At 40.2% G+C, this 16,967-nt stretch overlaps 3 protein-coding genes across 5 annotated transcripts; 1 reads left to right on the forward strand and 2 right to left on the reverse strand.

Moving 5' to 3' along the window:
• Positions 1–35: 35 nt before the first annotated feature.
• ube2al (ubiquitin conjugating enzyme E2 A, like) lies at positions 36–4,441 on the forward strand. The gene is made up of 6 exons (XM_044365973.1): positions 36–243; positions 2,121–2,201; positions 2,314–2,339; positions 2,709–2,798; positions 2,878–2,966; positions 3,628–4,441. The coding sequence occupies exons 1-6, from the start codon at positions 200–202 to the stop codon at positions 3,754–3,756; spliced, it is 459 nt and encodes a 152-aa protein (XP_044221908.1). The 5' UTR covers positions 36–199; the 3' UTR covers positions 3,757–4,441.
• Positions 3,864–9,391, reverse strand: ing1 (inhibitor of growth family, member 1). Its single transcript, XM_044365964.1, has 4 exons — positions 9,221–9,391; positions 7,985–8,164; positions 6,822–6,970; positions 3,864–6,234 (listed from the first exon to the last, which is right to left on the reverse strand). Exons 2-4 carry the CDS (start codon positions 8,121–8,123, stop codon positions 5,596–5,598), a joined length of 927 nt encoding a protein of 308 aa, XP_044221899.1. The 5' UTR covers positions 8,124–8,164; positions 9,221–9,391; the 3' UTR covers positions 3,864–5,595.
• A 543-nt stretch (positions 9,392–9,934) lies between these two features.
• naxd (NAD(P)HX dehydratase) lies at positions 9,935–16,325 on the reverse strand. Of its 3 annotated transcripts, XM_044365929.1 has the most exons (11): positions 14,832–15,911; positions 14,264–14,710; positions 13,774–13,924; positions 13,604–13,649; positions 13,418–13,506; positions 12,090–12,198; positions 11,524–11,574; positions 11,298–11,402; positions 11,065–11,185; positions 10,776–10,899; positions 9,935–10,506 (listed from the first exon to the last, which is right to left on the reverse strand). In XM_044365929.1, the coding sequence occupies exons 1-11, from the start codon at positions 15,343–15,345 to the stop codon at positions 10,356–10,358; spliced, it is 1,908 nt and encodes a 635-aa protein (XP_044221864.1). In that variant the 5' UTR covers positions 15,346–15,911; the 3' UTR covers positions 9,935–10,355. The 3 variants fall into 3 exon arrangements, with proteins under 3 accessions (XP_044221864.1, XP_044221866.1, XP_044221865.1); XM_044365931.1 differs by lacking the exons at positions 14,264–14,710; positions 14,832–15,911 and adding an exon at positions 16,088–16,325; XM_044365930.1 differs by lacking the exons at positions 14,264–14,710; positions 14,832–15,911 and adding an exon at positions 15,918–16,081.
• Positions 16,326–16,967: the final 642 nt, after the last annotated feature.

A 16,967-nucleotide genomic window follows, 5' to 3' on the forward strand; every position in this document is an offset into this window, starting at 1 on the left:
CGATGTGGTATCGTCCTTTAAACCTCGCTGGGTTTGCCAGAGGGAGGCCGGATTATCAGCGAACGACGGAGAGAGGTGGCTGTGAACGGGTTAACTGTGGGATGGTGTCCGATAACCATTAAATACCCCGACGTTTTGATAGAAAACAAGCTCCTGCTAAAATCTCAGTGTTGCCAATACGCGTTTCATAAGTTGAGCCATGTCAACCCCGGCTAGAAGGAGACTTATGAGAGATTTTAAACGGTGAGTTAATGGTCGACGCCGATAACGTTCGCTATGATTTGTCAAAAACAGCTAACATTAGCTTCGTATAGCTAACCAGTAGTTTATTAACATAGAGCTGTTTTTTTTGGTAATTTCCACAGTAAAAACTTACATTAATTTAAACGTCGTGCAGTTCCTCTTGTGTTTTCACAAACCTGGAACATGTTAGTGAAATGGCGTTACTCACCTGTAGTTAAGAGGCTAACAGTGCTAATCGATACCTGTTAGCAGGTTAGCCGGCTGGTTTACTTTAACGCTATAAGGCTTCTAGCTTACAAGCTAACATTTAAATGTCCATGAAAAGTGACCAGTTGGCAAATTTATCCTTTGTCAAAACACAGTTAATGCAACGTAGCGAACATTAGTAAGTTTAAGCTTATAGTTTCTGCAACATGAACGTAACATACTGTACGTTGTTAACCAACATAGTAATTTGAACTGATTACGATAAGTACTAAAGTAAATCGACTTTGGTAACGTTAGGTGTAAGGTTAGGAATTATCAGCATATTTAATGAGATGCAACATCACAGTGTGTTATACTGTAATCTCAGACGAAAACAACATAATTTCATGGCAGAAGCCTCAATGTAGCTCAATTACTCGGGCTGTAGTTTCTGAAGTCAGCATCAAACTGTCCTGTCCTGTTTTTAACAGCTGCAGAACACTTTGTCCAAATATGATCTTTAGTTTTTCTTTTTTTTTTTTTCAATGCCAGTATCCCATTTAATTGAATTTGGTTACTTCAGGGTCCTCAAACATGTTTTCGTCCCGCAGTTAATGGTCAAGAGCTTCAGATCTCTTAATTGCAGTTGGTCATTAGCTTTTGTCTTGCATGTCATGGGTTTTGGGCAAGTCTTTCCAGATGGACGGTTGATTTAGGCCAGTGTGGGAAATGTATGCAATCTAGAACTGAGTTTTGAAGTCATGATATGTGTTTCTCAATGTAAACCACTGAAACCTTGCACAAGCTTCTATAATTCACGAGTCTTTATAGAGAGTAAGGCCAGTAGTGATTGTGAAACAGACAGTGTCAGAAGTGGCTAGATGTGTGTCCTGCTTGCTGCAGACGGTGTACGAGATTAACATTTTAGTCTTGACCTTGTAACAGCAGTGTTCCTATTTAGTCAGCGGGGGTCACTATGAAAGAGGAGAAGTATTGTGCAACCAACTACCATGCTGAGAGGCTTAATTTCTCTAACTTTATTACCTTTTGGATGCTGATTCTGGGGTAATGTTAACCTTAATTACAAGACAAATACCCAAATTATATAGCAGCTTCTATTAACTTAAAAAATGTACTACTATATCTTTTCCCATTGCTCTTCCTCAATTCAAAGTTAGTTAGCACTTACAGCTGCCACATGTTGAGGCTACCTGTAGTTGGTAATGACAGTGTACTGTACATCTCAGCTGATAAAACTTTTTTAAGATGTTGCACAGCAGATAATAGTAAATCACAACGCCAGTATTTACATGGTTCATGGCACTGACTTGATTTGATTTACAGAGACAGTTGCTTAGTTGCTATGTTTGAAGCAGAAGGCTGATTTTCTTTTGTGAAAATACTACTCTTAACAATGGTTAAAAGTGTAAATGGCATAACCAAGGTAGGAAATTAGTCTTTTATTTTTTAGTGTGGCAGTGGAGTCTGTTTACTCTAGCCTGAAGTACCTGCCACCAATCACTTTGGCGACTAGCTGTGTGTATTTGAAATATTAAATTTGGCTGTGGCTAAATGTTGGAAGAGGAAAGTGGATTATCTGACTCAGCACTGGCAGAAGAAATCTAGTTTCCTGTCTTAACATGTGCATTATTGAGTTTCCATTAAACCTTCTTTGTTATTTGGTTATGAAGGCTACAAGAGGATCCTCCAGCTGGTGTCAGTGGTGCCCCATCTGAAAACAACATCATGGTGTGGAATGCTGTCATTTTTGGGTAAGACTTTGATAGATTGATGGACATATTTTTCCTCCCCAAATACACAATCTTGAGAGTTGGAGTGTGAAATGAATAACAAAATATCTTTTTTTTCCCTCCAACATCACAGCCCTGAAGGAACTCCCTTTGAAGATGGTGAGTATTTCACCTTGTTCACGACTTAGTAAGGAATAATGTTACTATATTGCATGTGAAACATGTCTAATAAAGTAACTTTATCACACCCTAACCTCATGTTTTTAATAACTAATATCCTGTATAAAGCAAAGCTGTTTTTTCTCTTTTCTTTTAAAGAGTATCCCTCGATAGTTAAAATTAAAAAAAAATAATAATAAAAAAAGGTGTGTAACAACAACTTTCTCTGCTTATAGTTGTGTGTGTTCAGGTTAGGACAAGTCACTGTTCTAGTACACTATTTCTGCCTTGAAACATGCTACACCACAAACATACAGTCACATTTAATGGCACATAAATAAATGTCTTTGTGTCTTGTATTTGTTCCAGGTACTTTTAAACTCATTGTAGAGTTCACAGAAGAATACCCCAACAAACCCCCCACAGTACGATTTGTGTCAAAGATGTTTCATCCAAATGGTAGGAATATTGTCTTATTCTCTGGCACCTTATAGAGTTGTTATTTGTGAGCAAGATATAATTGTGTTTTTGTCCACAGTCTATGCAGATGGAAGTATATGTTTGGACATCTTACAGAATCGTTGGAGTCCCACTTACGATGTGTCCTCTATTCTTACATCCATCCAGGTAGGAAATGACAATGAATAGAGATTATAAAAGTGTGGCTATGCCTTATTTTACATTTTTGTTTTCTTTATACCACAAGTGGCAAAAACACATTTAGGTTCACAATATCGAACTTTAAAAGGCAAATTATATCCTCAACATTGAGAAGCTGAAACTGTAAAGCAGTAAATTGAAATTATTTTTATGTTAGACTACTAATTGATCCTCTGCAGTGTAACACAATAGAAAATTGTACAAAATCATTGTTAGTCTGTTTATCTGGGGAAGAGAAATGTTTAAATTGTAAGGTTAAAAAGACAAATATTTGTAAAAATACAGTATGCTCATGCCAAGATTTGCAAATATGTAAATTAAGATTTTGAAATTAAAACATTTGTTGAATTGGACTGTTGAAAAGAGATTATTCTGTGGGTCATATTTATATTTTTAAAGAAAAGTGTTTGCTGCTAAAATTTTTTAAACTATATTCACAAAGTCAGACATTTGGTGACAAAATGTCTAATGAATCTTAAACTCTGGTTAGAGTGAATGCACTTGAAATCAGGTGACAGTTGGAACATTTTGAAGGCATGTGACTGAGTAGATGAATGGATTGATGCAAGTTGGTTATTTTCCACTAAAACAACCTTACCTTCAGTATTTATCTTTTTTTTTTCCTCAGTCCTTGCTTGATGAACCAAATCCCAACAGTCCAGCCAACAGTCAGGCAGCTCAGCTCTACCAGGAGAACAAGCGGGAGTACGAGAAGCGTGTGTCTGCCATCGTAGAACAAAGCTGGAGAGACAGTTGACCTGGCAATCCTGATAGCTGCTCTCTCCATTGTTAAGCTGTGTGTGCTGCAAGTTTTAGTGGAGAACCTCTTAATTTTTGGCCCCCTCACCTTTTTTGATTTTAAGCTTTTATGCACTTTACCTTCAACTTCCCTTCATAGAATGTTTTTTTTTTTCTTGCCCGCCGAGAGGGATTTATTTTTTATATTCTACCCCCCTTTTCCAGCCCATCGGGGGATTTGTGCTGAATCTTGCCTTTATGTTTTGTCAGTCTGGACTTGTGGGCCATTACCCCAAATCTTTGGTGTGCTCTAACTTTCTATAATAACTCCCCATGACTAATTATGTTAAATGTCTTGGAGGGTTTCTAAATGAAGTCATGGGTCCTTTTCTGTTGTGCCCTTGATCTGTTGTGTCAGTTTGTTTTCACAAGGCTGTCTGAGCTCCAGTGGGATCATCCTACTTTTCCCTGGGAGAATGAGCAGTCTGAGCATCATGGACTATAACTAAATCAGAGATCTTTACACCGTGTCTTTGCTGTGCTGTGAACTCTGTTACATGCATGACAGAAAGAGTGTATTCATGTTCCTGTTCAGTACTCATGTATATAAACTACCTGCAACTGAATATATGTACAGATTTTGCACTGGTTGTCCCCCATGTCATTTTTTCAGCACTTGTAAATAAAAAAAAAAGGCTAAATCAGTCTTATTTGGGAAGTTCTTTATTGTAACTGCAAATGTAATATTTGACCTAAACATACTTTTCTTGCTTTGATAGAAGTAAATACTTAGGCTGCTTTGTTTAGTTAATGTAGAGCTGATATTCCAAGAAGACCCACAAATTATGGCACTGCTCATTAAGTAAACTGGTTTTGTATACAAATGTGAGCATCTATCCACTAAAAAAACATTTAACGTTGTGTAACATTGGAGGTGAATCTTTGCTATATCAACAGTGATACACAGGGCAAATTGATCATACATGAAAACAGTCTTGGAGGGGAAAGATAAGACAGGTAACTGCATGCTGTCCAGGACTGCAGTTATTTCCTGCAACATCTCGCCTCAGTGTCAATATTAAAACAGGCTGAAATGTCACCAATAAGGTTGTATAATTTAAAAGTTATAGCAACTAAATTCAATATACAGCTCTCAGATTACTTTCACTCTTACAATGAAATCTTTTATGGACAATTCATTATGATTTCATTAAATACTCTGGACTCATCTACATAACTATATAGTGCACTATATTTACTGTCCGACATTTTTTTGGTGGACAAATTTTGAGTGAAATTTCTGCACCATAATGTGCGCTCAAACATTCCTGCAATGTAACAAAAAAAATAGTGTACACAGCATCTACACTACTCTCTGCTAACAAGCCCATAATGCATTTTATAGATGTAAAAATTGTAGTGTGATACCACACCTGTCAGTGATGATTTACTGCTCACTATAGAGTAAACTACTGAGTGTCTGTTATTTAGTGAGTAAATGTGCCTGTCAGAATCTTGTATGAGGTCATTAAAACCATAAAATTCTTGTTAAGACATGTTTTATTAGTTAATTGGGCATGTATAATTGGAGTGGATGATGTTGCGTGCATGACAAAAACAAAGGGGATGTAAGTGCAGGACAGCTGCTTACAAACATGCAGGTTGTACAGTTACATGTCCGTTCTTTACAAATTCTTCTGACTGTCAGCTATGTAGCAGTTACAAAAATAACTATTTACAAGGTCACTCTGATCAATTCATCACTCTTTTTAAACAGCCATAACATTAAATGGAAACAAAGACGAGACACAAAATACAAATTTTGAGCAATAGTGTTCATTGGGCCAGGCGGAATGAGCTACCTGTTGTATGCCCTCTCCTTCTTAGCCCTCTCCAAGGCCTTGTCCATGGTCTTCTCATTCTCTCCCCTACACTTGGGGCAAAACCACTTTCCCTTGGGCTTATGATGAAGCCCGACACAGGAGAAATGAAACCACTCAATAGGACATTCATCATTATCACAGCCAATCATCTCGCCATAGGACACCTGCTCGCACAGACAGTACGTTGGCTCATCTGGGTCAATGGGCAGGTCTGGCGGTGACACTTCTCTCTCAGACTTTCCTTTTGACCTTTTCTTCTTCTTAGAAGACGTTTTGGCCCTCTTTTCCCGAGAGGCCCCCACTCCGACATCGTCGGCTGGATCCAGACCCCCGTAACTTTCTCTGTTTTCCCCGTTTTTCTGTCGTCTCGAGCGTTTCCCTCCACCCTTGTCTCCACCGCCTGAGCCTGGGGTGACCTCATCGCGCTTCTTGTCATGGTGGCCGGTTTTGCCTGGAGTTATGGTGGCCGATGATGATGATGACGACATCATGGATGCTGCGGTGGTTGCCATAGATGTTGTTATGGGAACATGGCTCTCTGGGAGTTCTTGAGAGGAAAGGAGAAGTTCTGAATGCCAATCTATCTGACGCGTTCGGTTCTCAACCAACTCCACCTGAAACAAAGAACGTTCATATTTTGTTATAAAAAGGTCTGTCTGCTGTTTGAGTATATGTGGATAACTAAATACTTGAAACTTATTTAGTGTGGCCGTAGGGCTTCAATTACTTGAGGCATGCTACTTGTTAAACCAGTTGTATGTTGTAACATTTCACATTATGCAACGAGCTGAGGGGTGCAGTAACAATCACTAGACTTTGACAAACCAAATATATGTCAAAGGGGAAGGTTAAATATGCTGTTATGTTCCTAGTGACCCTCTAGTGTGTAGCTATAATAGGCTGATTCAGTGTTTACTGCTGGGGTCCTGCAAATGTTCAAATAGGTTTTTCCTGGTAAAGGTTTCAGTGATATTCAAATGGAAAATGCAAAATGGAAAGTCTAATAAACCCCAGTACAAAAAGGCCTTTTAGCATGCCTATATAAACTTTTCTTTTCTTTTCTTTTTTTTTTTTAAACTACTCCAGTTTAGATTTGGTGAGCAAATATGTTCCAGGAAATCACCGCTCTCTACACCAACAGCTAAACACATTCAGACCTGGAATTTTGCCACTGAGCAGCTGCAGGATGTTCTTTACTTACCATTTGACCTGCAATCTGGATCTTCTCATCTCCAAGCTCTTGACTGCGGATCAGTGCCCTCTGGATGGATAACTGAAGCTTGCGCCTCTGAAGTGAATCGGATTCCTTGCGATACCGTTCATAAGCGTCATCAAGCTCCTTCAAAACATCTGCCCAAGAAGAAAGAAGGTAATCAGAAATATTCTCAAAAAAGGTACACACAGGTGAATAAATGTACATTTTAATCTTACTACATGTCATAATGGATAATGTCTTGACTGTATGATGTGTCTATAATGTGAAAATATTCTGAAACTTTAGTGGAGTGAACAAATTGCACTAGGAGGCACAGGATGACAACACAGAATGTCAACTGCAATGTTACTGATATAAGTTAGCTTTTGTTGGATTCAGAGATGTCAATTTATATGCACTTAGTTAAGGTTAAATTTGTGAGGTTTAGTAAAGCCTGCCAACATGCACCTGCAGATAAATGTGTCTTTCGTCTCATCAAAGGTGCAGCCTGTATATAGATCAAGCAAGTCTTGTGGTTGGTAGTTATTGCAGGAGATGGGACTACTGTGACTACTGGCTGGTAATAAGTCTGTTGAGAGACCAACGTGGTAACTGTCATACTAGATCTAGAGAGAGAGGTTAAGAGCCTAACAGTGGGCTCAGATATTACTCTCTGTAATGGCTCATAGCAGCTGCATGTATACAGAGTACTATATCATTTGTTAAGTGTTCAGTTGTTAAGCACTTGCTTAAGTAATTAGTAGCTACAAGAGTGCTGCTTTTTGGAATTTAAAACCTGCTGTTGATTAAATATTCATGTATATGAAGGTGCAGTATCCATATCTCCTTAACTGTAAGCTCACATGTGATGCACAACCACACAGGAAGACCAACATTACATTGCTGACCTTGCCTGTTGATCACTATAAAACACTCTCTAGAACACACTTAAATGTATTTGCAAAATGTTCTTAGTGTAAACACTCTGCCTTTTGCAAGTGTGTTGTGATATTCAGTAACTTCCTAAGAAATAACATCTACTTGTCAGTTTCTCTTAAGAACAAGAAATAAACTAAGCAAACTAAAATGTAACTAGGAAATAAAGTTATATGTAAATATATATATTTGATTGAAGTAGGAAGATTTGAAAGACAGAAGTGTGTCTTTACCTTGATACTTGGCATCAATTTCCTTCATGAGAGACACACTCCTCTGCAAATCAAAAGGTAGGGATTCCACCAGGTCCAAATACTCCTCCACATAATTCACGACAACGTGGCCTGGGTCGCCATTGGTCGGGTTCAACATTGCGGATCCGTCTTTATCACAGGACACTCCGACACCTGCACCTGTTAACAACAAATCATTATGAAAACGTCTATTGTTGCTATAAAGCCATACTGCATCGGACGTCACCGCTTTATGTTACTGTGCATATCATCTTATGTATTTAAAAGAGTTTGTCGTGTTTTACAGTATGGGTTGCCTGAAATCTGTCCGGAAATCTAAACTATGATGGTCAAAAACGTGAGAGGGGGGAGGGGGCATCTGAACTACAGTCAGCCATTCTGAAAACTGGTACGTGTACTATAAAGCTGCCAGCAGATATGAAGGTGGTTTGGCACCGGACAGAAATAACTCAGTTCATGGCCGATGTAAATAAGAGCCAGCTGACTGCAGATGGAGTACTCGGCATTATTATTGAGCGCACATCTGTGTGTCCTGCAACAACAAAGATAACGTAAAGCAGTAATGATGGCTAACGTTAGCTGGACTGGGTCACTGAGAGGATGTGTGGCAAAGTGATAAACCAACACGCTGACGTCAAATCAACCACAAACAAATTTAGTGCTGAAACTGAGTATTTCTGTAAAAAAGCAGTTGAGCTCCAACATCTAGCTAGTCCTGATTAGCGCGTAAACTACGCTACAGCTAACTCTCTGGTGAGTTAACGTCAACTCCGCAAGTTTTAGGTTAGCTAAAATAATAATAACATGACACTTTAGTTTAACTTGTAACGTCAGCTGGCTTTAATAGTTTTCTGACGACAAGTTAAAAGTTTTATCAAACGACATCACGATGTGACAAACACCAAGATTGACGCAAAAGGGAAACATTGAGCAGCCACTTATTTCACCTACAACTTTACGTTAAACACACACAGAACACTTTAATCCGAAACTTAACTAACGTTACACAAACACAACAGTCTGAATCATCAGAAACATTGTTCGCACTAATTTTGACACTTTAAACGGGTCTGTAACAGTTAGCTCAATTAGCTCATGTTAGCCGTTAACGCAGCTATAACAATACTGTGCGAAACGTCATGTTCATCACCGCAAAAACAAACATTACAGCAAACGGATCTAGTTGGTAGCTAACTGGTTGCCATAATAACTTACCTGTGTTGATATTAGTTGTTTTTTCACTATGTAGTATGTATTTGTTCTTGTTGCTAGCGCTAGATCATGTGTAAGGAGTCGGTACCTAGCAGCAGCAGCTAATGCTAACTGGTAGCTAAAGTGCTTGAATAAACGATTGCTGTTGTGCGCATGTGTTGCAGTATGAAGCGCTATAGCAACCACTAACAGTTAAATGGTGAACTAATATAGTAACGCCATTCTCTGCTTTTTTGCACTTTTTTGTGAATATCAACTATGTATTGCCACTCCGTGATACTCAACTAACACCGGGATTCCCATTAATGTGGCACATAAGAGTATATTTTTCAAATCTCAGCACGGATTATAAAGTAAGGTCATTTTTTTTCTTGCTATGTAATGTTTATCTTAACACTCTGCACACTCGTCACTTATTTGCACTATTTGAATCCTGTTTACAGTTCACAGAAACGGTTGTGTATATGTCTGAAGATTGTTGTGTTGTTATTCTGTTTAAGTACACCGAGGGCCACTAAACTGGGGTCAACTTCCTTGTATATGAAAACAGACTTGGCCAATAAAGATGATCCTGATTCTGGACCATTGACTGTGGTAGCAATAGATTTGACCCCAGATGTGTTTCCATGTTTCAGATCAATATTGCCACCCTGAGGCAACACACAGGTGCTACGATGCCACATAGATGGCTTGCAAGAAAAAGTAACTCAAACAAAATCTGATTCATTATTTATTTCAAAAATTCAAACATCACTTTATCTTTATCTTACAATCTCTGTCTCTTTGGTGAGCTGGAAAGAATTTAGACACCTCAACATGTTTGACAGATGCATTCATAATACTACTAAAGACGTGGAAGACTGTCTGTTGTTTTTCTTAGAGGGTTCATTTTGTACACTTCAAACAACATGTCAGTATGTGTTTTTTGCACCAGATTGGTCCACACCACTTAGACCTATATTCAAATCAAGCTTGATGAGAGCATTTGCCACTAGCCCACCCAGAGGCTGGCAAATGACAGAAGTTCATCAAGCTTCCTCTGTGTTTTCATCTTCTCTGTCTTCTGTTTTTTGTAAGAATGCAAAATTGACTATGTATAAGTTCATAAACAGGATTTTTGATTTCATGTGGCAGTTTTTCAGCTTTCAAATAGCTTCTTGAAGGCTGAGCCGATCTCCTGGATCATGTCCGAGGTGGTGGTGGACCTGCCATGCTGCTGGAAGGCTTGATTGTTGCACTGTCTGGTGAGAGAACAGGCCCCAAATCCTGCGACCATTGATGGATTCATACTGGAAAAGGACACAAGCGATGGATAAGGAAACATACAATCACATATAATAAAGTTGATTTTTATAACATGCTGACATGAATGCAAACCAGTGGGTGCTCAAAGGTAAGAAATCAATCTTAACACTTACATAATGTTTTGAAAAATGGTTCACATAATGTAATGTTTAATGCATTTTATAGGTGATGTGCTTAAACATCTAAAACCACTAATGTGGTCCTTTACAAAAGGTGCAATACACTATGCACAAACAGCCAATAATGTCTCCACCTTCTGATCAGTCCAGCTGCAGAGGCAGCATAGGCCCAGTGTGCCAGCACTCCCAGAGATCCAGATAGAAGATCACCCTGTCCTCCACATCTTCTCCCACTGCCCTCAATACTGCACGAGATCACTGAAAACAAGAGGACAAGGCATGAGATCTGTGCACAGTTACAACAATCTCAAAGCTACCTCAATAAATATGAGTTGTGAATTACACCAATGGAAAAGGCAGAATGACAAACTGAAAAAGCATGAGTTATAAGTTGTTTATACAGTATATGGGCTTAATACAGACCTTTACTGCCATCTGTAATGAGATCCTGTTCTCCTTTTAGCACCACAGTGAGGTTGCCCATAGCTACACTGAGCTGCATGACGCTGCGTTGCTGATCACTGCTGTCCATTGGCTCATGGTGCTGAGACAGCAACACACAGGCAGGATGAAACATGCATTAACAACCACACAGAAGTATACGCAGCATGCTCTTTATCAATCGGTGACTAAGTGAACAGTGCTGAGAGACTCACGAGCGCCTCATACAGTCGGGTGAACTCCATGAAGTTGGGTGTAAGGATGCCCTTTTGGTACCCTTGAATAACAGATGGTTGCTGCGTAACTAGCCATAATCCGTCCTGTTGAAAACAAACAAACCGCACACACACACTCTCTCTCTCAGTGATTCTGCATGGCTTTGCAAATAAAACCCTATCTGTTTGACAGCTGAAACTTGATTTAATCAGGACAAGTACTCACCGCATCAATGACTATAGGGATATCTCTTGTTTTAGACTTCTCTATCACCTCCTATCAGAGAGAGAAAAAGTGTTATCTAGACATAATGTGAAGTATAATGCAAGCACACTGTAATGTTCTTTTTAGGCCGCACTCAACAAAATCTTTATGTACACATATACCTGTTTCATCAGCCTAATAAAAGTCGGGCTACACTTCCAACCCTATTTGCCCAAAATATATTCTAGTGTCCCTATGTGTCTAAACATAGGGACTGATCATTCAAAACTCAAGAGTGTTACCCATGCATCAGTGTGCATTTGCCTCTTTCAGAGAATCACCAGGATGAGATCTGCTTCAGTTTTTTTGGCACATTTACTCAAGTTTTCTGGGAATTCAAGTTGATTTTTTTACCAGTCATAAGGAGCTGCCAACATGTGGAATTACCTTGTGCAGCTTAAATTCAGCACTGCACTCTATCTAATAACTGTTAATATATGTATTTATTTCCATGATGTGGTTATGCACAAGCAGCTGGCCTAAGAGGCTGTTTTGGGTGCAAGGGAGTATAAATGTATTCCACATGCCTTGGCTGTTTTTAGTAAGACGTCTTCTCTCCCTAGACCTGGTCCCACCACAAGGCCGTGCAGTCTTGGGAGCCATTTTTCTATCTCTTCCACTGCATTAGGACTGTCCCTTAAAACACGCGTGCACACACGCACACACACACACAGACACACGTGTTAGATGTGTTCAAATGCACAAATTATTATAAGTCCTATCCTAGTTATACTCTTATTCCTAAATGCTCTTTCTATATTTCTTCATGCATTATGCATAAATAATACCAGTTTTCATCGATAAAAAAGTCCTCTGAATGCTGCCATGGCAACTGTGCACATACACACATACACAAGTAGTTCAAAGATGTATATATGCCTGTGTATCACTGTATGGTATGTTATCAAGTACAAAACAGAGTAAGTACATACCACCTGAGTTATTTTTGGCATTTGCACTCTGCTACTTATAAAATATACAGTTTTGGTCTTTTTGTCTTAACAACAGTCATAGGGAATTATAACTATGCAGTCACTTTCTTAAGACAATTCTGACACCCTCATTCAAAACCTTAAAGTCCCCCTCCACTCAAAAATGTGTTTCGCTCATTGTTACTTCACGTAAAGGTTTGACCTTCACCATGCTTAATGACACTGGAAGGCTGTTTTAATTCGGCTACTGAAAGTGGAGAGTTTTCTTTGTGCTGAACAAAAACCTGAGATTAAAGGGCGTACCTACAAGCATGATTTCTCACGTTTTGAGACAGAGTGATTCAGCCCGCAGGGGCCCCCTCATGGTGGGGGCCCGGAGCAGATACTTAGTTTGCTTATGCGTCGGGTTGGCTCTGCCTTTCACTGACACTGTATCACAGATGCTACAGCCAATTTAATGTCTTGACCTTTGTTATTGTAAAAAAAAAAAAAAAATTTAAAAATAGCAGAAGGATTACTTCCTTTTCATCTTACCTGATCAAAACAATAAACACATATCTCATAATGACACAAACCTACTTTACCTTATTATTTAATCTATTTAATCCTCATTATAATGCCTTATGACTGTGGTTATAACACTTCATAATGCATTGTGAAGGTTTATATGAACTCTTAAAATGAATTCTGAATGTGTTATGAAGGAATCTATAATACATCATAAATAGGAGTTAGACAGAAATTGTTTCCAGTCTTTTTTAACTTAATTTCCTAAATAATAGCATTTGTGAGAGCATAGCAATACATATTTTTGATCTAAATACATATTATTCCTCTATTTATACTTGAATTGTTGTCAGTGATGAAAATCCTACAGCAGAATGATATTCAGCTAATTATGTTGCCTGTGGATCTGTACTTACAGAACAGGATGAACTATGAGCTCAGGGCTGTAAGATTTGATTACAGTTGCAGCATCTTTGGTGCAGAACACATGAGACAAGTCAGCTCCCTGGAGACAGGAAAAGAAAAAAAAGGCACTGTACCAAAACTGAAACCAAAAAAAAAGAAGGAAAATTAATGATAAATCTGTCAGAATGAGTGTTTACCACTTTCAGTGCAGAGATGGCAGCAAAGTATGGAGCTCCAGTATAGCTTTAAAAGAGTGAAGATGAAAAGAATTAGGGGCTAATATTCCGTGGAGAAACAAATCACAGGAGAAATCAAACTCTTGTTTGGCGAATACAGTTCATACTGAAAAACCAAACCAGAAACGTACTCTTGGCATCCTCCAATGATCCCAATGCGTCCATCTTGTCCCTTGTGCTTTTTGGATGTCAGTGGAGGGACTGTGCTCTTTACCAGTGAGAGCAGGTCATCGTCCATGCCTCTGTGTGATGTGGACCCCAAGCTGTGGTAGCGTTCAAACACTGAGGAAATAAACAAAAGTGAGGTTTTAAAGTGAGTAATACTTGTTTGGTCTCAATCGGGGTCTAACATCTTTTTTTTTTTACCTTTCTCACACACACACACACACACACACACACAAAGAAAAGTTTGGCAACAAAACAACAAATACACAACCAAAACAGAGACAATGATCTAATCTGAGTAAAGATAAAGTAATGAACCACCTAACCCCAGAAATAGCGTAATTGAGTGACAGCTCCATCACTGAGCTCTGATATCACAGCTGATACATCTCTACTTTCCGTTTTCTCTTCACACATTCCACCTCGTGGCTGCACACATGACACCGAAACTAATACCTAATGCCTGGGGATCTGGGTTCAATAGCTGACTCTGTTGGGTGAAACAGTTTGTCTGGGGTGAAGACCGTCTCAGATGACTGGATTGGCCGCGTGTGCATGACGGGGAGGTGCTGGAGAACACAGGAGCGCGGGCAGGGGGAACGGTCTTGGATGGGGTGGATGCAGAGCTGGGTCTGGCGGAAGAGATGCTGGAGAACATCTGGCCGAGCATCTGAAGCATGTGCAGCTCCCTGGTGTGTTCGGCCTCTCTGCGGCGGTCTTCCGCCTGCAAGCGCTGCTCCTCCATCCGGTAGAAGCTGTCCTCAGCCTGGGCGCTCTGCTCCAGGAACTGCTCCATTAGCTTCTCCATGGGGAAGTTGGCACGCCGCTTCCTGGGCCGTTTGGGTCTCGTGGCTGACAAGCTACTGGCCGACTGGCTGCTGTTATTTGGTCTTACTGGTGTGCCTGGAGTGGACAGGGGTGAGACATTATGTGATGCATCTTTGACCAAATGCAATCAAGTAAACATACTGTATCCACCCAACACAGAAGAATGAATGCATGTGGACAAGTAGGGAGCACTTACTGTTGTTGCCCACTGTCACTTTAACCGGAATAGGGATGGGAACAGTTGGGTACTCCAGCTTCACCTCGGTCTCTGCAGGAAAAGGACATTCCCCTGTGCTCTCAGAGTATGCATCCTGAGCATCCTCTCCATCCTCTTCCAAGCCATCCCCGGCCTCCTCTCCTCCCGCGCCGCCGTCCATTAACTCCAGGGGGTCAAGAGCGGGCCGGTTGCTCAAAATCCTCTCCATGGTGTCATAAAACTTGCAGATCTTGTGATACTGCCCGTTGTTCCGCAGATTACCTTCCTTTGCTAACAAGTACTGTCTCTTGAGGCTTTTGATCCGCACCCTGCATTGTTCCGGGGTCCGTTCAAACCCCATCGCTCCCAGCCTCCGGGAGACGTCGCGGTACACGAAGCTGTTTCGGAAGTTTCCATCCAGCGCTACCTGGATGTCCTGCTCCCCCCAGATGTTCAGCAAGGTCCTCGTCTCTACGTCCGACCACAGGAAGCCCCGCGTTGTGTTTGCTTGCATAGCTGATCCAAGCAGGCTTCCTTACACAGTAAACGCCACGACAGGGAGTTGAAGGGAGATGTTGACACTGCGGATTATGACGGACGTCTGGTCTGGATCTTTGCTCCTAGCGGCGCCGCTATCCCAAACAACGTCAACTGGCCGTTTCGGACTTTGGGGCCAATATGTACAGTTTTAAATGTAGGAACCATTACAGTAGCTTGTGCAGATCAACTCTTTGTATCCTAGCCCGACTATGTTTATCCTTTACGTCGTTGGCGAAATGCGTAGCTTAGCACTTAGACATTAACTGACTGCAGATCGGCTTTCCCAGCCCTTTTCCCAACCTTTACATTTTACAGGGGGGATAAAACTGACCTCTGATCAGTCATTTGAGGGCAACTTCACCTTTCTCCGCCTGCTCCACCGCCCATGCTGGGTGTCTGCGGGGTCCTAGAGACCCAGCATTACACACACCGGCACTTTAACCTGCGCATCTGCTCTCACTTCATACACTACAGAGACATTAGCTTAGCTTTAGCTACCAGGGCGTTGTAATGAAAACAACTGTTATAATGCTGCTTCCACTTTACCTCTCTCGTTCAAACAGACCAATGTGACGACAATCGACAGTGCAACTGTGATAAAGCAAAAGGCGAGCGTCTGTATCTGTTGCAGCATGTTGTTGTCACTCATGCTTTACTGTAGCCACCGACACATGAAGCTTTTCCAGCAGTGTTGTGTTGTTCTTGGTTCTTCTTACCTAAACTGGAGCTGCGTTTCAACGCTGTGAACTGTGCACAAATGATCCTGATCATGAGGCGCTCTGACCGACAGCAATGCAGGAAGAAAACAGCATGTGATACCTTTGTAGGCCCCTCGGACACTCCTATATCCGAGTAGGTTGAAATCTCGCCAATGGACTACAACTACCGTGAAGACTGTCAATCAGCTGCGTGTTCCGGCACTGAACATTTGCATTGTGATGAGCTCTGTACATAGACATTCTAACTATATATACATATAGAACGGATATCTTTAAATATATTTCTTTAAAAAAAATGTGTTTATACAGTTCTTACTTACTTTTAGCTATTTGTATTTTTTAACTGCAATGTCTACATTTTTCTATTTTGTTTTAAATTATCTTATCTTGGCAATGTAAATGTATGTTCTAATGTCAAGAAAGCCCCTTTGAATTGAACGGAATTGATATCAGTCACAGCTGCTGAGTGGAAGTACCTTAAAGCTGCATTTCTTCTTATGGCTGCTATATGCTGGGTTGCAATCTAATACATCCATGGTTGTAACAACATTAAAGCAGGGATGTCCCCCCATCAATGTCCCTATGATAATTATATACACACAATAATAATAATGTAAGCACATAGACGTTTTCTTTGGTTTATTTTTCAGTGTATGTTAAAGATTTCTTTCTTCTGTGGGCCTACATTACTTTGGTAAATGTGACACTGTCCCTTTGTGGATGTAAAGGTATGAGAATAATTGAATATATTGACAATCATATCATCCATAAAATTCTGTTTGTAAGCAGATTATTCTGCTGTTCTGATATATTATTCTGCTTATGACACTGATGCGAGTGAGCAAAGCTTATCCTATTCTTATGTTAAATGATGACG

This window comes from Thunnus albacares, chromosome 11 (assembly GCF_914725855.1).
Source record: "Thunnus albacares chromosome 11, fThuAlb1.1, whole genome shotgun sequence".
In the NCBI taxonomy this organism is placed as follows: domain Eukaryota; kingdom Metazoa; phylum Chordata; class Actinopteri; order Scombriformes; family Scombridae; genus Thunnus; species Thunnus albacares.